Source organism: Callionymus lyra, chromosome 12, assembly GCF_982586985.1.
Source record: "Callionymus lyra chromosome 12, fCalLyr1.hap1.1, whole genome shotgun sequence".
Taxonomy (NCBI): domain Eukaryota; kingdom Metazoa; phylum Chordata; class Actinopteri; order Syngnathiformes; family Callionymidae; genus Callionymus; species Callionymus lyra.
Genome location: NC_141829.1, coordinates 4,239,741 through 4,260,878, shown reverse-complemented (window position 1 = coordinate 4,260,878; position 21,138 = coordinate 4,239,741). Strand labels below are relative to the sequence as shown.

Here is a 21,138-nt window from a genome sequence, read left to right as displayed (position 1 = left end):
CCACTTGGGTGCGCTGTTCTCTTGACATTGATGGATGTGTGTTGAGATCGAAGAAGATAATAAACGAACATATTTTGAATCCCGGATTGTTAGCGTTGTGTGTTCTCACATGACAGTAACTACAGAGTTGAGCTACAACATTGTACATTTACATCACCTGTAATGGGCGTGACTCTGGCCTTCTCTCTTCACGGAGGCTCGTTAGCTCCGCCATTAGCCTCGACTCCGGCTCACCTGTTATTTTCCATTTCTTGTCCAATTTGTCTTGTCGACTCGTTCCCTTTCCTCTGGATGAGGTTGCCATGTTGTTCTTGTCTTTTTTCCGTAAATTCAGTTTAGTTAAGACGTTTTCTTGGTTTTAACGACGGAGCTCGTCTGGTTTCCGGCCCCGCCCCTTGCGCCGCATCCCGCAGTATAAAAGCTCTAACTCCTCCTCCCGCAGTTAGTGCTTACTTCGGATTCCTCGCATTACGATGGAGCCTCAGACTATGGTAAGAAAAGCAATCCCTCGCTTTCAATGCCGTCATCTGGTGATGGATTCGATGTTTTTTTTAAACGTTTGAATGTTTAAAGAAATGTACTTCGTTGAGTTAAAGTTATTAGTTTTGAACGCGGCGTTATATCCAACCGTTAGCTTAAGTTTAGCTTAGCTTAAGTAAAGTTGGCTAAGGTGTTGAATTACAAATAATTAATATTAAAACGTTATTGATCCCTCAGGAGGTCTCCTTCTGGAAATTGTTTTTTCCAGTAGCCAGCAATTTTTCATAAACAATAAAATAATACATAAAAAATAAAATGAGAAAAGAACAAGATGCCACAATCTAAGTATAAAGATAAAGACAAAGAACAAAAGTCAAAGAAAAACAACAAAGACAAATGATACAAAGACTAACATGGAACAGAACATCCAGATACTTTCACTCCACTCCTGCCCCCGAACTCAGAATTGTACAATTTAATAGCCCGAGGGATGAATGAGTCCCTGAGTCTATTTGTTTTGCACCTGGGTAGGAGCATTCGTGCACTCATTCTGCTTCTCTGCTCACTGATGACGGTGCTGAGAGGATGACTGTCATCGTCCATGATGGACAGTAGTTTGTTCAATGATCTCCTCTCAGCAACTGTCACCAGTGAGTCCAGCTTCATTCCAACCACAGAGCCAGCCTTCCTGATCAACCTGTCCAGCCTGTTGACACTCCTCTTGGACACATTTCCACCCCAACACACACCAACGTAGAACATGACACTGGCCACCACAGACTGGTAGAACATGCAGAGGAGCTTCTTGTAGATGTTAAATGATCGAAGCCTCCTCCGAAAGTACAGTCTACTCTGAACTTTCTTCTATACATGGTCTGTATTGCAGGACCAGTCCAGTTTACTGTCCATCCACACACGAGGTACTTATAGTTGTCCACTATCTCCACCTCGTCGCCTCTGATGGACACTGGACGTGGCTTTGTCCTGGACCTCCCGAAGTCCAAGACCAGCTCCTTGGTCTTTGAGGTGTTCAGCTGCAAGTTGTTCCTCTCACTCCAGTCCACAAAGTCACTTATCAGACTCCTATACTCGTCTTCGCTGTTGTCCCTGATGCATCCAACAATGGCAGTGTCGTCAGCATACTTCTGGACGAGACTCAGCTCTGAGTTGTAGCAGAAGTCTGAAGTGTAGATGGTGAAGAGGAGAGGGGCCAGTACTGTCCCCTGAGGTGCTCCTGTACTGCACACCACAGTGTCAGACTTGATATCCTTCAGCCTGACATACTGTGGTTGATCAGTAAGATGGTCCGTAATCCAGGAGACCAGACCAGGGTCCACATGCATCTTAGTCAGTTTGTCCTGCAGCAGAGTGGGTTGGATAGTGTTGAAGGCACTAGAAAAGTCCAGGAACAGGATTCACACTGAACCACTTCCTTGATCCAAGTGGGAGTACGTCCGATGCAGGAGGTGAAGGATGGCATCTTCCACACCAACTGCTGGCTGGTAGGCAAACTGCAGGGGGTCTTGCACGTGCTGGACTTGTGGCCTGAGATGTTTGAGGACCAGCCGCTCCAGTGTCCTCATCAGCTGCGAAGTCAGTGCCACTGGTCCGTAATCGTTCAGCACACTTGGTCGGATCTTTTTAGGGACTGGAACGGTACAGGAAGTCTTCCACAGAGTTGGTAGTTTCCCCAGCCGTAGACTGAGGTTGAAGACATGCTGGAGTGGCTCAGCTAGTTCAGCAGCGCAGGTCTTTAGCAGTCGAGCAGACACCTTATCAGGGCCAGCAGCCTTCCCTGGAAGAATCCTCCGAAGTACATCCTGTACCTGGAGTGAGGTGAAGCTGGGAAGTGGTTGTGTGGAGCTGAGGGGGGCACAAGAAGGTGGGGCAGGTCCTGAGGCGGGCAGCAGTGAGGGTGAGGTGACCTGCTCAAACCTGTTGAAAAAGTTGTTCAGTCCATTTGCCTCCTCCACCGTGTCCACTGCAGTCAGAGAGGCCTTGGTCTTGTGTCCAGTGATGGTTTTAACACCATCCCAGACCTCACTTATTTCTTCTCGGCTCAGCTTCTCCTCCAACCTCCTCCTGTAGGTGTCCTTTGCCTCCCTCAAGCATCGCTTCAGCTCCTGCTGAGCTGATCTCATGGTGTCCCTGCTCCTGAAAGCCACTTTCTTCCTGTTAATTCAATTCAATTTTATTTAAAGTGTCATATCATAACAAAGTTATCTCAAGACACTATACAGTTGAAATAAGACTACAGTTGATTAAGGAAAAATAGATCCCAGCAATTCAACAAAGAGCAAGAAACAAAACGCTGGGAGGAAGGATGGGGGGGTAGACGGATGGATAAGGAGAGGAGTGAGGGAGGATATAGTGAGAGAAAAGAGGAGAGTGTAGGAGGGTCCATGGGGGTGCTGGAGAGAACTCGGGATCTGATGACGTGGTGAAGATCCTGGATCAGCAGCTGCTCTGGAGGTGGACCCCTGGATCAGCAACAGCTCTGGAGGTGGACCCCTGGATCAGCAGCAGCTCTGGAGGTGGATCCCTGGGGCTCCGGGAGAGAAATAAAAAGGTGTGGGTTTGGGACAAATGTAGACAATACACAGGTATACAGACTCCGGTGACGGGTGAAGATATATAGAGGGGAGAGGGGGGGGGGTTGAAATAGCCAGGCCAGAGGGCACATACCTAGCACAGCAGATCCAGACACAGGGGCCCAAGCCGCGGCAGGAACCCGCGGGAGACCAGGAACCGGCAGGCGAGATAACCACCTGAGCCGACCCCAAACACCAGCGAGAAGGCGGACCACCACCGGGGGCGCGAGAGGACGGGCACAGGCGAGGACGACCGAGGAAGCAGAGAGGGGGAGGCACCAGGCACAGGCAGAGGGGCAGCCAGAAGAACCAGTCAGGGGATAGGGCCCCGGGGCCAGGCCGGGCGACGGAGGACCCCCAGCCCGTCAGGCCGCCAACAAGTCCATAGCAGGGGACCGAGTCAAGGAGATGGGGACCCACCACAGCAGCGGCGGCGGAACCCCCCCAATACCCTGCGGACACGGCCAGTAGCCGGGTAGAGTGCCACCGCATGAGCCCGGGGGAGCAATGGCCAGGCACCGGCCCAGGTCCCCCGGGTCACAGGGGGGCCACGGTTGTGCGGGCAGGGCGGGGGCAGTGGGGCCGCAGCCGTCCGGGAACGGCCCCCAGTCTTTGAACTGTAGACCGTCCCCAACAGCCGCAGCCCACCTCCCCATGAGGGAAGTTTGGGGGGCCAGCAGTATTCGATGGGCAGTCCACGGTCTCTAAGGTGCCGAGGCCCCGCCCATCACACGTACTGACCCCCAGCCACCGCCCCCACCCACCATGCACCACCCAGGGGGACAGCAGCACTTGCATGGGCGGTACATGGTCACTACGGTAACATGGGTCCGCCCAATGCCTCCGCCGTCCCCCCAATGCGCCCCCCCCCCCCCCACCCGGGAAGCCCCCGAAAGACCGACCAGCCCGGCCACGAACCCCCAGGACCAAGGGCGACAAACCCCCCGACCACGGCACATGCCACACAGGGCGGGTAGAGGACCACAGCCACCGCCGCAGCAGACACCCACCCCAAGACAGGCCCCCCACCACAGACCAGGCGAAGCCATCGGGGCCGGAAGGTCATCCAGAACACCCGGCCAGCCCCAGTCCCACCCCCGACGGCTCACCCGCCCCCACGCACCATCAAAAACCCCCCGGGAGCGGGCCACCCCCCCCGCCGGCGCACGGGGCCATCGCGGCACCAGCGGTGACCACCACCAGGCCCAAGGCACCCACAGGCCCCACCCGCCGGACCCCCACACCCGAACCAGCCAAACCAGAACGGCCCCGGTGAGAAAAGAAGGATATACAGAGCTCGGTGTCTAAAACTAAAACTCCTCCAGCATTCTCAGCCTATAGCAGCTAAGATAAACAGTTTTGTTAGTTATGACAGCTAGAGATAAACAGTCAAGTTAATTATAGGCTTTATCGAAAAGTAAGGTTTTAAGATTATTTTTAAACATAGAGAGGGTGTCTGCCCTCCAGACTGAAGCCGGTAGTTTGTTCCACAGTAGAGGGGCTTGAAAACTAAAGGCGCTGGCTCCGAATCTACATTTAGAGATTTGTGGTATAACTAGTAGATCAGAGTTTAGGGATCGTAAGGTCCTTGAGGGTTGGTAAGTTTGGATTAAATCTTTAATGTATGTTGGTGCTAGACCATGTAAGGCTTTATAGGTTAGGAGAAGGATTTTAAATTGTATTCTAAATTCTACAGGAAGCCAATGTAGGGAAGACAGTACAGGGGAAATGTGTTCGCGCCTCTTAGTCTTAGTCAGGACACGAGCTGCAGAGTTCTGAATGAGCTGAAGAGTTCTGAGAGACTTTTTAGAACAGCCTGACAGAAGAGAGTTACAATAGTCCAGCCTGGAGGTAACAAAAGCATGGAAGAGCTTCTCAGCAGCATCTAAAGGAAGGAAATGCCTAATTTTTGAAATGTTACGAAGGTGGAAATAAGCAGTCCGTGAGATTTGTTTTATGTGTGAGTTAAATGATAAGTCCTTGTCAAAGCATACACCCAGATTCTTTACAGTGGTGCTAGTAGCAGGAGCAAGTCCATTTTGTAAAGCTAGATCATTAGTTAATAATTGTCTGAGATGTTGCGGACCAACTAGTAAAACCTCAGTCTTTTCCGAGTTCAGTAGGAGGAAGTTCTTGGTCATCCATGACTTGATATCTGTGATACAGGTCTGTAATTGTGTTGGCTGAATTCTTTCATCTGGCTTCATGGACAGGTAAAGTTGGGTGTCATCAGCATAACAGTGAAAATGTATAGAGTGTCTTCTAATCAAGTCCCCTAGTGGGAGCGTATAGATTGTGAATAGTATTGGACCAAGAACAGAACCTTGTGGGACACCATAGCTGACCTTAGTGTGTGTCGATGAGAGGTGGTTGACATGTACATAGTGCGTTCTATCCGACAGGTAAGATTTAAACCAGTTAAGAGCAGTTCCACGAATGCCTAAATGGTTTTCTAGCCTCTGTAGAAGGATTTGGTGGTCGACAGTGTCAAATGCAGCACTGAGATCTAGAAGAACAAGAACTGAAACATGGCCCTGATCAGAGGCCATCAGTAGGTCGTTACTTACTTTTACCAGGGCGGTCTCTGTGCTGTGGTGTTCCCTAAAACCAGACTGAAACACCTCAAATTGATCATTGTCCTGGAGATAATCACAGAGCTGACTCGTTACCACTTTCTCCAGAAGTTTTGAAATGAACACTAGATTAGAGATAGGCCTGTAGTTAGTGAGGACCTCTGGATCGAGAGTGGGTTTTTTAAGCAGAGGTTTAATTACTGCAACTTTAAAAATCTGAGGCACATAGCCGGATGTTATTGACAGGTTAATAATGTCAAGTATGAAAGTGCTAAGTAAGGGGAACAGTTCTTTAAGTAGCCATGTGGGAATAGGATCGAGAAGACATGTTGTGGACTTTGAGGAGGAAACAACCTGGGACAGCTGTCGAGGACTCACTGGTAGAAAGGAGTCAAAGTATGTATCAGGACATCCTTGACCTCCATTGCTACCCACGGTTTATTATTAGGGTAACAGCGGACGGTCTTAGTAGGGGCGACAACGTCCAAGCAGAAATTTAAATAATCTGTTAGAGAGTGTGTCTGACCCTCGATGTCCTCACCATGAGACCTCAGCAGCACATACCAGTCTGTTGTTTCAAAGCAGTCCCTGATGGCGTCCTCCACAGCTGGTGTCCACTTTCTGATTGTCTTAGTGGTCACAGTCTGTCTCTGCACCAGAGGAATGTACTGTGACTGAAGGTGGACCAGGTTATGATCAGACCTTCCAAGTGGAGGAAGAGGTTTGGCTCTGTAGGCATCCTTCAAGTTGGAATAAAGAAGGTCAATTGTCCTGTTATTCCTGGTGGGACAATCCACAGCCTGATGGAAAGTAGGCAGAGTAGAGTCCAGGTTGGCATGATTAAAGTCTCCAGAGATGATGATAAATGCGTCAGGATGTTGATTCTGAAGTCGAGCTGTCATTGTGTGCATCTTCTCACAGGCAGATGCAGTCGCAGCGCTCGGAGGAATGTAAACACACAGCGCGATCACATGACTGAACTCAGGCGGTAGATAATATGGACGCATGCTGACAGCCAACAGTTCTAAATCTTGACAACACGAGACTTTTTTCACAGTAACGTGTCCCGGACTACACCAGCGTTTATTCACGTACATGATCAGACCTCCTCCTCTGCGCTTCCCACAGGCGTCTGCGTCTCTGTCCGCTCTGACGGAGCTGAAACCCGGCAGCTCCACGTGTGCGTCGGGAGTCAGTTGAGTGAGCCACGTCTCCATGAAGATCAACAAGCTGCTCTCTCTGAAGATCCGCTGATTGTTGAGGGCAGACAGCTCGTCGATCTTATTCGTCAGTGAATTGACGTTCCCCATCGTGATCGTTGGGATCGTTGGTCTGTGACGTCTCCGATTGTCCGTTAGCTTAGCCTTTAGCCTCTTGCCTGCCCGACAGCCACGATACCGGCGCTGAAGTTCAATCGGGATCTCGTGGCGATCTCCAGCCCGTGCCATTGACTTCAGCGATAGAGCGCAAAGATCGAATCTGTCAATATCGAGCCAACTTTACTTAAATTAACCGTGAACGGTTTTCATCAGGCCTCAGTCGGATTAAACTACAGCTGTGCAGCATTGACACGTTAGCATCACTAGTTTACATCCTTCAAGTGTGTTGTGTTCACTTGTGTGTTTATCATCAATAGTTTGATTCATTTGTTTGAAACCTTTTTTTTAAATTAGTAATTTAAAATAAATTGATTGCTTAAATATATCAATCATCAATTTAAAACTATCTAGATTCATAATTCCTGATAGTAAATAAGATCAATAATTCTGCTTTGATTTTTCTGGGACTACTGTGTTTTTTTTTCTCAGTGTTATCTTGATCTTTTAAGTGTATTTTTATTAAAATCTTTTAAGCACTTAGTGACAGGTCTAGAAAAGCGCTCTACAAATATAAATATTTAAAAAGTCTTTCGTTTAAAAGCTAAACTTTTTCCTCGTGTTTTGCAGCGTGAGTGTATTTCCATCCATGTTGGCCAAGCCGGGGTCAACATGGGCAGTGCATGCTGGGAGCTGTACTGCCTCGAACATGGAGTCCACCCTGACGGGCAGACGTGGTCCAGGGACAAGGGACTGAATGATAACTATGCACGTTTTTTCAATGAGACCGAGGCCGGGAAACCTGCCCCGAGAGCCATCTTTGTGGACCTGGACCCCACAGTCGTAGGTCAGTCCATAGATGAGGAGGTGACGAGGCCTTAGTGTGTCTCAAATCACATACTTGTGTACTTAAACTTAGTATGTTTAGTGCATAAGTGTGTCTCAGTTCTTAGTATGTAAATGTAGTGCTCCATACACACTAAATTTAAACTTTAACGCCCACAAAACTGAGTATGGATCGATGGACTCTTTCTACACTAAACGACTCCATCTTAGTGACGTTGACGTTGTAAACGAATTTTTATATATTTATTATCATTATATGTTCATATACTCACAGGTGTATTTTCAGCAGCAGGAGGATTCTTGAAACCAAACGTGCTGCCAGCAGATGGCGCTAGTGTTCCTACAGCTGGTTGAAATCATCGTTAAATTACTACTAAATACTATGTAAGTAAGTAATATTTATTTATATAGCGCTTTTCGAGACCAGGGTCACAAAGCGCTTAGACAATCAAAACAATACTCAAAAAAGTACATACTTTAAAGATCAAGATAATACTGAGAACAACACAGGAGTACTGGACAATACTACACATAAGGTAAAGGTAAAGGTAAGGTAATACTTTATTGATCCCTCAGGAGGTCTCCTTCGGGAAATAGTTTTTTTCCAGTAGCCAGCAATTTTTCATAAACAATAAAAAAAATAATGCATGAAAAATAAAATAAGAAAAGAACATAAGAGGAAGAACAAGATGATACAATCTAAGTATAAAGACAAAGAAAATAGGTCAAAGAAGAACAACAAAGACAAAGGATACAAAGACTAACATGGAACAGAACATCCAGATACTCTCACTCCACTCCTGCCCCCGAACTCAGAATTGTACAATTTAATAGGGTTTTCTTGAGCTGTATGCCAAAATCATCAGTGTTAAAACGACAAAAGACCTGAAATATTTCAGTTGGTGTGTAATGAATCTAAAATATATGAAATTTCAATTATCATTAAATTATGGAAAATAATCAACTTTATCACAATATGCTAATTTTTTGAGAAGGACCTGTATATCCTTGTTACTTCACTATCACAACACCAGAATCAAGTACTGGACAATACTACACATGTACAGTATACTTGTTACTACACTATCACAGCACCAAAGTCAAGTACTGGACAATACTACACATGTATACTTGTTACTACAGTATCACAACACCAGAATCAAGTACTTGACAATACTACACATATACAGTATACTTGTTACTACACTATCACAACACCAAAGTCAAGTACTGGACAATACTACACATATATCCTTGTTAATACACCATCTCTATATATCGTATCGTTGGCCCTGTATCGTGATGCGTATCAACAGATTCTTGAACACACGCCTCCATCAATCTGTTCATGTTCCCTCCAGATGAGTTGCGTACAGGAAAGTACCGTAGACTGTTCCACCCTGACCAGCTGATCACAGGGAATCGAGACTTTGCTAATAACTACGCTCGAGGTCGCTACACCATCGGGAAGGAGATCATCGAGACCGTTCTGCACCAGACTTCTAAATTGGTAAGAGGTCAAAATGGTGTTGGATTGTGTACTTCAACAAGTTCTAAACGTTTGATTCTCCCATAGAGTTGGGTTAAGGTTAGGGTTAGGATAACAAGACAGCTACAGTTACTATACTGTTTCATTGTTTATGAAGGGTTACTTCTTATTCTTGGTATTCTATTATGACAAAAAAGGTACTAAAGAAGAATAGCATTTGATGGCCCAGTTTAGACATCACAAAGCAAAAGCAATTGATAACTCTACTTTCTCCTTGTAGGCGGAGCAGTGTACTGGACTGCAAGGGTTCCTGATCTTCCACTCCTTCGGTGGAGGCATGGGTTCTGGGTTCACGTCCCTGCTAATGGAGCGACTCACTGACGATTATGGCAAGAAGCCCAAGCTCAACTTCGCAGTGTACCCACCTCATGAGTCGTTCAACCGAGCATTGGAGCCCTACAACTCCATCCTGACCACCCACGCCACCATGGACCACTTCGACTGCACCTTCATGGTGGACAACGAAGCCATCTACGACATCTGCCACAGGAACCTGGACATCCACAGCCCCTGGTACGACAACGTGAACAGGCTCATCGGACAAATCGTGTCTTCGATCACCGCTTCTCTGCGCTTCGGTGGAGACCTGAATGGGCATCTCACCGATTTTCAGACCAATCTGGTGCCTTTCCCTCGTATCCACTTCCCTCTGGTCGCCTACGCCCCCATCATCTCCGAGGAGAAGGCCTACCACGAGCTGGTGTCCGTGGCCGACATCACCAACGCCTGCTTCGAGCCCGCCAGCCAGATGCTGATGTGTGACCTTCGTCACGGTAAATGCATGGCCTGCTGTCTTGTGTATCGTGGAGACGTCGTGCCCAATGACGTCGACTCCGCCATCGCCTCCATCAAAGCCAGACGCAGCATCCAGGACTGGTGCCCCAACGGCTTCAAGGTGGGCATCAACTCCCAGCCCCCCACCGTGGTTCCAGGAGGAGACCTGGCCAAGATGGCGAGGGCAGTGTGCATGCTGAGCAACACCTCCGCCATCATCGAGGCCTGGACTCGCCTGGACCACATTTTCGACCTCATGTACGCCAAGAGGGCCTACGTCCACTGTTACGTGGAAGAGGGGATGGATGAGCGCGAGTTCATCGACGCCAGAGAAGACATGGCGGCGCTGGAGAAGGAATACCAGGACCTCTGTGCCAACCCTGTCTGAGGGGGGGCGGAGGGGAGCGTTGAGTTCTAACAGCGTAGAAGCTGTTAGCTGCTGAAACATGTAAGTAAAAGTAAAACTGCTTGGAATAGGAAATGGACTTTTAGTTGCTTTATTTACTGAACTTTCTTACTCTTAAGTATCTACAAATGGTAAAGAATGTGTTTAATTCCCTGGTAATGTGGCTCTCAAATGATGGAAATTAACCATTACTGGTATAATACACTTTACACTATTCATTAAACCTCTATAATTCTGGATCACTGGTAATATTTGGTATTGGTAATTTGTATTTTTATTTTTTATTTTTCATGAAAAATTGCTGTATTTTCTGAGGCTATTGGGAAAAAACAACAATTTAATTTTTAAAAGCAAATACTTGAAAGACATTAACCTTATATTCAGAAAGTCACTTTGAAAGCTTGTCTAAAATCAAAGTGATAAAAGCAGCCTTTATTGGTGGTAAATATTCGATTAAAAAAAAACATTACAGTCTGCGATGGATCGAATGGATGAATCTAAAAACAACTTACTTTTGCCTATGGCATTAGACTGCAAAAATGACTGCAGTATTCGGAACCTTCTGAGTAAAAGGCCTGCAGAGCTCCCCTTTTTCCGGTCCCAGTGTAACCTATGGAAATGAATATAAAGGTTATCCATTTTTATGTTCAAAGAATGACCTTAATGTACATGTATGAGTGAATATAAGCCATATAATTGAACACGTTGTACCTGGTAAACTGTTTTTGAATTCCAGGCCACACCCTTTGCAGGAGTCGATCGTGTACATCCTGTAGAACTCTTTTCTAAAGGATGCAGAGTTTGTGCTCCAGGTATTAATGCCTCAGGAAATATGTAAAAAAGAAAAGTCGTAAGAAAAAGGAGTTGGATAGGATTTGTGAATACATGCATGTTGTACTTACTATCAAGCCACTGAAAATGTGCCCGTATTCTGAAGAAATCTGCAGAAACGGTGTCTCTGAAAGTGGTCACACCAGGCTCAATGTAAGGTATGCACCATCTCCCACCAGTAGGATAACCTCAAGGAGGATTTCTGAGAGGATCTCCTTTGGCAACTGCAAAATAATGGTTAGATGCAATCCAGAGATTGAATGTTATTGAAAATATTTTTTAAAAATTACATGAAACAAATATGTTTTTGACATGAAGCATCAACTATGTTTTTTTCTTTGCAATTCCTGTTTTTCAGAGCAACATAATATGAATTACAATTACCTCCAGTATGAGACACCTGTCAGCCTTTTCAGTCCGAACCTTTAAACAATAACAGTTTTAGTGAATCAATGTGCAGAAAAACAAAAGTTGAATGCAAGTCACTTTTCCATTATCTTGCTTACCATGTGCATCTTCTTTTGGGACTTAGGGACCCTGTATATTGGTTTCAGTGTCCCTTGAAGCAGAACTCTGGCTTCATTGGTCCAGTAGAAAAGTCTCCGTCCATGGCTTTAAATTTTGATAGAGAGCAGCGATAGTGTAAATAGGGTTCATTTATTGAAATCTTAGGAAAAAAAGTTATTCAGTCTTACCCTTCAGTCTCAAATCTTTGCATCAGAGTTATACACCACCACTTTCTGATACGTGGTATGTCATCCTATTAATATAACATTTTTGTTATACCCATTACATGTTCAGTACTAATCATTTTAATATCATATTTTATACATAAGATGCTGACCTCATTAAACCAGAATGGAGATCCGGTGGTTAGATGGAGTGTGTACTGTGAAGATAATAAGTCAAGTTTCTGATAATCCAAAAAATAAAATAGTGATACTAGTTTACCACCAACATGAAAATTCAACAGGAATTCCCAGACGTTTGTCGAGGAAAGCCCTGTGAGACAATACATTAAAAATTGAGTGCTGTTGTTAGGGGTTATAAAATAAAATACTAGTGACAGAAGAAATGCACCTCTAGGTCTCGTCCAAACTATGTTGTCCACTGGCCAGGAGCAATGTGTTGAGCAAGGTAACTGTAATTATTACAAGAAATAAAAGTTATAAAATAGTCAATAGAATGCAAAAAATATAACAAACAACTTATGTAAGCCTTTCAAACGAGGCAAACGCCTTTCAAACGAGGCATCTATTAAGGACAGGGCAGTATTTATCCTATGTATGACTTTATATTTATAAAGTTATGAATTATTTTAATTCTTTAAAATTGACATGCAAAGCAAGCCACTGAACATGGCTTTAGTAAATTTACGAAACCTAATAATGCTCTGGTAGGAACTGTCAACAAACCCATCAAGTTTAATGGAGTCAAGAAAGAAAATCTCTTTCTTTGCTGGGTTCAGGACCTGAAATCATTGTGAGAAACAAATGGAATGTCATGCATTCTGAAGCATTTAGGTAGTATTTAGCAAGTAATAAGTATAGCAGGATTACAATAAGATTAATTAATATATTTTTTAATTGACTCACTGCGAGCAAATAGTGATCTGCTCTCCCTGTCTGTCGGCTCCAGGCAGGAATGACAATCATATCTTTTAAAGACAGATCATCCTATAATTGTAAACAACAGAATTAGATATATCATGTCACAGGTAAAAACAGGACTGTGGATAACTTACAGGAAATGTACTTTTTCCTATGTTCATTGTTGGCACCACATACAAATCCATAACATGGATATGTTTCCCCTGTTGATTAAACACACATTCAGTATTTATGCTGCTTAAAAAATAAAAATAAGAAATCCGAAAGGAGAAAAGTATTAAGTGACTTATGTCTTTCTCAATAAGAGTGTAAAAACCTACATGACGTCGAGCAGCTTCCTCAACAAGCTTAAAGCATGCATTTCCAATCTGTCACAGGGTAAAGAAGAAACAAGTGATGCATTTGTCAAGAATGCAATACAATTTTAAAGTTCACTTACATTGGCTTCCAAACATTTAGGAAGGCCCAAGTTCCAAAAGTCCTCTCTGGTAAGGCACACGGATTGGTCCTTTACAATGATCTCCGCGGGTGGTCTGAGCTCGTCCAGCACGTAGTCAAGAAATAATAGTTTAGGGGAAAAAAATCACACATACATCACGATATAGGTATATTGCAATTGTAACATTTTTATACATACCAGCAGGACTTGGTCAGGTTGCATCTCTCTTAAATATCCAACACCTGACCAGTAATCATGGCCATGCATTGAACCTGGTGATGGCTAATGCTCCGATGTGGATACTTTTGAACAAATCAAAATATAGCAAATATTTGTTATTCCATATTCTTTACATACATCATCTCACCTAACCAATACATAAAAATGTATTAGTTAATCTTATTGTAACCATTGTTAACTTGCTTTTCTTATTACTTGCTACATATTAGCTAAATGCTTCAGTATGCATGAAATTCCATTCTATTAAAGGTAAACTTTTATAAATGTACCTTGTATGCTGTTCTCTCTGTTGTTAATGGATGCTGCGGACAAAAAGACATCAGGTCAATATGTAAATATAATTCAGACTGTAACTACTCTTGTAATAAAGAAAATACTTCTGCCTCTGGTCTGATGAAGGGTTTGAGCTGGGAAATGTTAACACTGTGTTTCAGGAGAGATCCTGCCGTGTTCGCCAGCATTGCCACACCTTTCCCTGAAATGGAGGCAATGACATAGGGTCCAGACCAGTTGCACTCCAAACACCCTCCTTTGCGGCCTTCCTTCCTCTTGTTCGCCTTAAGGACCTCATCGCCGACGTCGAATTGGAAAGACTTCGCGTTTCTTCCTTTCCGAGCCTCATATGCCTTCTTTTGGCTCTCTTGGGCTGTCTTGATGTTTTGGTAGATCTAAAAAAAACATACAAAACCAAATGTTATTGGATACTTGACATTCTTTGCTTCAATGCATGAAGTTTTCAGATGATCATTACAATAACCTTGGCATGTAACTCTGCAACTGTTGCCATTAATTACACCTGGAGTACGGGGGTGTCTTCCAAACAGAGCGTAAAACGGTGTGTACTTGATTGACTGCTATAAAAAAAAACCATTTGATCTATTTAGATTTTGTTTTTGTCCACCAGAGTACTTTGTGGCATGTTACCTGTTTGGACGTGTTAATGCTTGCAACAACTCCCCGAAGATGAACATCCCAGTCATCTCCACAGTATTTGGCCAGTTTTTATGTTTTTGTTTGTCCTCTCATCCTGACCATTGGCTTGTGGATGGTAGGCAGAGGTGATGCAGTGCTTCACGCCAAGAGCCTTAAAAACACTGCTGTTGAGCTGAACACAGATAGACATAGAAAGATTGTAGGGATGATCCATTACTCACATAAATTGCCATATATATATATCACGTACTTCATTGACGAATTCTCGGCCTTGGTCGGTAATAATCTTTTCAACAAGTCCAAATTCAAGAAGAATGTTCACAATCTTCTTGGACACTTCATGGGCACTTTTAGTATAAAGTGTTTTAGCCACCACCTACTTGGTGAATAAATCTGTGGCCGTCAATATGAACCTACAAGATAAATCAAACATTTTTAGTAAGACACGCTGAAGGTCGTATGGCAATTACTCTTATTTGTAAGTATCAGTTTATCGTTTTCCCTTTGCGGTGGTTGGGAGGGGACCAATCAAGTCTATCCCAAGAACAGTCCAGCCTCCTTTACTTCAATGGGATGAAGTACTGGAGCAACAGTCTTCAAAACCTCATGATGCTGGCAGCGGGGACACTCATCGACCTTTGGAAAAATATATTACAGACCTATCTTATGTTGACTAAAATGTCACCAATTCTCAAAAAATCTCACCCATTTGTCCACATCTTGTCGAAGATTATTCCAGTGATATGATGCCGTAACCTTTTCATAAGTTCGGCGTTTACCTGCGTGATCAGATCATTGGGTGTCATTAGTACGAGAGTTAGGCATGTTGGAGAAATACAGAAGGAGTGGAGTAAGAAAAACAATTAGGTTAAACAATATTGGACATACAAAAGAATAAGAACAAAATATTTACCTGGGTGACCCCCGGTACCAAGGTCGTCATGGCACATCTTCAAGACTTCACACACCTGGTCCCGTGTGAACAATACCAGGCGTAGAACATCATTGAAGCAGTTATACAACTGGCCATCTTTTAGATAAAAATAGATAGTAAATTAGTTAAGGTGAATATTAACAAATGTCCCCATTTTCTCATACATATACAATAAAAAAAGCAATCAGATACAACTTTTGGAGTGAACACAGATGTTTCTTGAAGGAGTCAGTAGATCATCAAACGCAGATGTTTCTTGAAGGAGTCAGTAGATCATCAAACACAGATGTTTCTTGAAGGAGTCAGTAGATCATCAAACACAGATGTTTCTTGAAGGAGTCAGAAGATCATCAAACACAGATGTTTCTTGAAGGAGTCAGTAGATCATCAAACACAGAGATGTTTCTTGAAGGAGTCAGTAGATCATCAAACACAGATGTTTCTTGAAGGAGTCAGTAGATCATCAAACACAGATGTTTCTTGAAGGAGTCAGTAGATCATCAAACACAGATGTTTCTTGAAGGAGTCAGTAGATCATCAAACACAGAGATGGTTCCAAAGCTTAGGAGCAACAGTCTGGAAGGATTTCTCTCCTCTGGTCCGGAAGTTCAGGAACCATCAGTAGATTCTGATCCACAGACCTCAGAGCCCGAGCTGGGGGGTACGTCTGGATCAGATCACTGATGGAAGGTCTGACCATGAATAGATCTGAAAGTAAGAACCAGAATTTTAAAATGATCCTGAAAGAAACTGGCGTTAGTTAATTCTGTAGGGGCTGGTCGGTGTCACGGGTGGTCGAGACCTCGCAGGCCGACTGTCCAACCTTTTGCTTCCCGTCCTGATGGCTGGAGTGAAGGGCAGTTATGCTGAAGTTCGCCAGAAAAGCACTTTCAGTCTCGGGTGTTTGGCTGAAGCAGCAGGTCCCATGTTGACCTTGTATCCTTTAAAAGAAGTGTCAGAAGAACTCCAGAACCTCCTGAGCGCTGCTAAGGAAGAAGATGGAGGACGCAGGAGTTGGGACACAGCTGGCAGCATGGACGATGGACTACCTCACCAACAGGCCGCAGTATGTGAGGCTGCAGGACTGCAGGTCTGAGGTGACCATCTGCAGCACCGGGGTGCCTCAAGGGACAGTGCTGTCACCTTTCCTTTTTTCCCTCTACACGGCGGACTTTACCTATGACTCCAGCAGCTGTCACCTCCAGAAGTTTTCCGGCGACTCGGCCATTGTGGGCTGCGTGTCTGGGGGGGGCGAGCTGGAGTACAGGTCAGTCATCAAGGACTTTGTTGACTGGTGTGAGAGCAACTACCTTTGCTTAAACACCGGTAAGACAAGGGAGATGGTGATTGACTTCAGGAAAAAGTCCACATCAACCGGTGAGCATCCAGGGCTCGGACATTGAGCTGGTGGACAGCTTCAAATACCTGGTGTTCACCTCAACAATAAACTGAACTGGTCTACACATATCAACGCCGTGTATAAGAAGGGCTGAAGTCGCCTCCACCTCCTGGGGAGACTGAGGTCCTTCGGAGTGTGCAGACCACTTTTAAGGACCTTCTATGACTCAGTGGTAGCCTCTGCTATCCACTACCTGTGGTCTGCTGGGGAGCAGCAGCACGGACCGGGACAGTAAGAGACTGAACAGGCTGGTCACGAGGGCCGGCTCTGTCCTGGGCCGCTCGCTGGACTCGGTGGAGGAGGTGGGAGAGGAGGACACTCTCCAGACTATCCTACATCAGGGACAATGCTCGTCACCCACTGCACCTGACCGTGGAGGAGCAGCTCCTTCAGTGGCTCAGGCCCCCCAGTGTAGGAGTGTTATAGAAGGTCCTTCATCCCAACTGGTGTCAGGATATTTAACTCTCTACTTTAAATATCCTGATGCTAATCCGTAGTGTGTTTTATTTTTATTTTTTGTTTTATTTTATTTTATTTTATTTTATTTTATTTTATTTTATTTTATTAATGGTGTTAAATGTCTAACATTGTTAATAATCTGTATATTTTTATGATCGTTTTATTTTTATTTTGTTATTTCTTTTTTCCCTTGCACTTTATTTTTTTCAACTGAGCAACTTTCAACTGAAAAGTGTGTTTCCCCTCTGGGGATGAATAAACATTTTCTATTCTATTCTATTCTAACAAGTGCTTGTTCCTTGATGAGCTCCAGAGAGTACCCCATGATGCTGTCAGTGTTCTCCAGCATGCTGGCCAGAGAGTCAGACCTGCAGGTGATTGACAGCGTGTGTGCTGCTCTCTGCAGAATCATCATCAGCCGTGTGGAAGTGGTCCCTCTGGAGCATGTGTGTGGAACCCAAGCTGTTTCTGCTCTCAAGTCAACTTATACATGTGTTCACTCGCAGGTTCTATGTCATTGCTGCTCCGCCCTCCAACGGCTTCGCTATGGGTTTACCCCGAGGCACCGCCTCGTCTCTGAGAAAGCTTAATGAACTCGCCACCCAGCAGGGGGCAGTCCACTCCCTATAAAGGCGGGAAGCACCCGCCGCACTTTCTCCATTTTCAACTCAGCGAGAAAGCTCCTGGATACAGCATGGCGGACGTGAGCATGAACGTGGAAGTAGATGTGTCTTTGTGCTTAACGTGTGACACCCCCCTGGGGAGGGGGGACACACACGCTCTCTGCTTCGTCTGTCTAGGCCCAGATCACGCGTTTGCGGATTGTGGGGCCTGCCGTATGCTTCCCGAGGAGGTCCGGAAGAGACGGGGAGCATACGAGGCCCGTCGGCGCACGCCGCGTCCTCCAGCCAGGTCGTGGGCCGACTACGACGAGGAGGACGACCGGCGGTGTTATGAGGCGGATCCGAGCACCCTGTTCGGTTCCGAGCCGGGGGACGTCGAAGCGGTCGGGGGAGCCGGGCCGGTTCCTCGCTACCCGCTTGACGTCCTGCCGCGCATATTCACCGCCGCGGCGAACCGCATGGAGGTTGAGCTCCCCCCCGCACCTCCACTCGCGCCACCACCGTTTACATGCGGAGTGAAGGTCGGGCGGAACGAAGCGCGCAGGCCTGCGGTTCCGGGGGTTATTTGTCCTAAGCTGGACAAGATCTGGGGCTACGCGCGGCGTGGGTCTGCCTCTCCCATGGCTTCAGGGCCTCCCGTAGGATCCTACGGACCCTATTGCCGTGTGGACGGGGTGGACTGGCGGCGCGGTGTCCCGGAGCCCTCGGATACGGTACGTGCCGCCCTCGACCCGGGAGCTCGACTGTGGCCAGGTCGCCCTGTAGCTCTGCCTAGAGCTGAAGACAGGTTGACGGCAATGTTGTTTAACCGATCCTACAAGGGGGGGACGCAGGTGGTCTCCCCCGCGAACAACATGGCTCTCCTGTGCGGTGCGCTCGACAGGCTCACCGTGGACCGAGACGACCTTGGACCTTCGGAGTTGGAGGAAGTCAAGGACTCGGTGGCTGCGCTCCTCCGGATGTCGCAGGCGTACGCGATCCTGGGAGGGGGACTACGCGACGCTGGACAGCTGGGCCACCGGCACCTGTGGCTAGACCTGGCCACAGCGCTGCCGGAGAGAGACCGGAGGCTCCTCCTGGACGGACCAATAACGGAGGACTCCCTGTTCGGTCCGGAGCGCAGCAGCAGCAGGAGTCAGCGCTGCTCCGCCATCACCTGCATGGGCGTGAGGACGAGGCGCGACGGGGGTCCGGCGCTCGGAGACGGAGAGCCCGTTCGTCGGCCCCATCAGCTGGTGCGGGGGGAAAGCGTCACCAGAGCCAGCCGCCCCAGCAGCACCAGCAGCAACGGCAACAGCCGTGGCGGGCGACGAGCGAGCGTCGCCGGGTTCCTCAGCAGGAGCCGGGGAGCCTGCAGCGGAGCAAGCAGCCGCAGCGGAGCCAGCGGAGGAGGGACCCGCAGCGGCGAGGACGCAGGGGCGTCGAGGCTTCGTCTCGGGGGAGCCCTCCTCCCCCCTACTCTTTCAAAGGGCTCTATGTAAATAAAAACAAAAGAACGTATGACGTTTCTGTGGTTCGTTCTGAGAGAGATGTTGGTAGCGTGCATGTGTTTCCGCCTGTGAGTGTGACGTATTCACAGGCGTCATTAGAAACTTTCGCCGCTAATGCTAAGCTAACATGCTCCGCCGGTCATAGACGGCGTGATTTTCCTCTCATAACACAGTCCGAAGGAGGTTTTAAACCCCTTCGTCCGGGTCATACCGAGACTGCAATAACGGAGTCTGTCCACACGAATGAGGGGCAGACTCCAACCACATGTGTTTTGTTTACAGACGAGCAGAGGTCCGCGAGACCGGCTGAGTCATCTGTGTTTACTTCCGCGTCGACCAGCGCTCGTGCCCGACAGAGCGTGACAGCTGATGAGGTGAGTGGAACTAGTCCGGACATGTCTATGTTGACCGGAGGTTGTTCCTTCCCCCACAGCGCTGTCTACAAACACTGGCACCGTGGAGGACGTCACGTTGGCGGCAGAGAAGCGCCATGGAACTGACACAACCTGGTGTTTTTACGCGCAAGTTTTTTCGCCGTTCTGAGACCAGGCGAGGGCGAGGAACTTCCGTCCCGTCTGGTCGATCAACTGGAGAGGTGCGTGGCGGTCGGATCTCACGAGTGACGAACAGGTCGGGACCGCCAGCGGGGCTGGAGAATGTACGGGACCGGGTGAGTGATGCGGTGCCGACGCGCGCGCGACCTAACTCACTTCAGCTCCGGGTTAATTCTCCAGCGCATTCCTCCACATCGCGGGTTTTGTCAGCTCCGGTGACACTAAGAAGTGCTCAGGGAGTTGGGAAGACTTCCGGGGGGGGAAGGGAACACGCACGACGCGCATCTGAGGTGTCTCACGCGCACTTGCGCGCTTCTCCCACAGAGCCGGTTTTTATGTATGAGAGTGGGGGTTCTAGTGAATCCAACTCGAGTACATGCTCTGTGGATTCAAGAGATAGAGACGCGGCTTGTGTGATGCCCTTTCGTCTACGGCCCGTCCTTGGGGGGCGGGCCGGAGGACTACCCAAGGTTCGCCAGGGCTGCGGTTCTGACAGAACATTATTCGGCTTGGAGTCGCCTGGTTTTACTTCTAGGACCCACTTGGCTGGGGGGAGTAATCAGGCGGGGCTATGCGCTACAGTTTGCCCGTCAACCCCCGCGTTTTTCAGGGATTCTCTGGACGCGTATGGCGGAGCAGGAGAAACTATCCTGTTTGAGAAATGAGGTGTCTACTCTGCTGCAGAAGGAGGTCGTAGAACTGGTCCCTGCAGCCGAGATGATGACAGGGTTTTACTCCCGGTACTTCCTCGTGGCGAAGAAGACCGGGGGTTGGAGGCCCATTCTGGACCTCAGCTATTTGAACAAGTTCATAGCTACCCGCCCGTTTCGCATGTTGACGGTCAAGAAACTGCTTTCAGGTGTATGTCCAGGAGATTGGATGACATCTATCGACCTGACCGACGCGTACTTTCACATACCGATAGTCAAGAGACATCGAAAGTACTTGCGTTTCGCCCTCGAGGGTCGGGTGTTTCAGTACACTCGACTCTCGTTCGGCTACTCTCTAGCACCCAGGACCTCCCGGACGTGCGTATCCAGCCCATTCTCCGACTGACAACACAGTTGCTGGAAGCTCGGTGTCACGTGACA

General features: G+C 47.1%; 1 protein-coding gene across 2 annotated transcripts; it reads left to right on the top strand.

The window, feature by feature from the left end:
- The first annotated feature begins 461 nt into the window (after positions 1-461).
- LOC148068019 (tubulin alpha chain-like) lies at positions 462-14,107 on the top strand. 2 transcript variants are annotated; one of them, XR_015713194.1, is made up of 5 exons: positions 462-491; positions 7,591-7,807; positions 9,168-9,316; positions 9,576-10,577; positions 14,090-14,107. XR_015713194.1 is itself a non-coding variant. In XM_087804359.1 (4 exons), exons 1-4 carry the CDS (start codon positions 474-476, stop codon positions 10,515-10,517), a joined length of 1,326 nt encoding a protein of 441 aa, XP_087660485.1. In that variant the 5' UTR covers positions 462-473; the 3' UTR covers positions 10,518-10,774. The 2 variants fall into 2 exon arrangements, 1 of the variants encoding a protein (XP_087660485.1); XM_087804359.1 differs by lacking the exon at positions 14,090-14,107 and having other exon boundaries at positions 9,576-10,774.
- The last annotated feature ends 7,031 nt before the right edge of the window (positions 14,108-21,138 follow it).

What these genes read in the sequence shown, in the direction of transcription:
- LOC148068019 (XM_087804359.1), top strand. An exon ending in CCTGGACCCCACAGTCGTAG is followed by an intron (nt 7,808 to 9,167) that starts GTCAGTCCATAG and finishes TGTTCCCTCCAG; the next exon opens with ATGAGTTGCGTACAGGAAAG. An exon ending in TGCACCAGACTTCTAAATTG is followed by an intron (nt 9,317 to 9,575) that starts GTAAGAGGTCAA and finishes TTCTCCTTGTAG; the next exon opens with GCGGAGCAGTGTACTGGACT.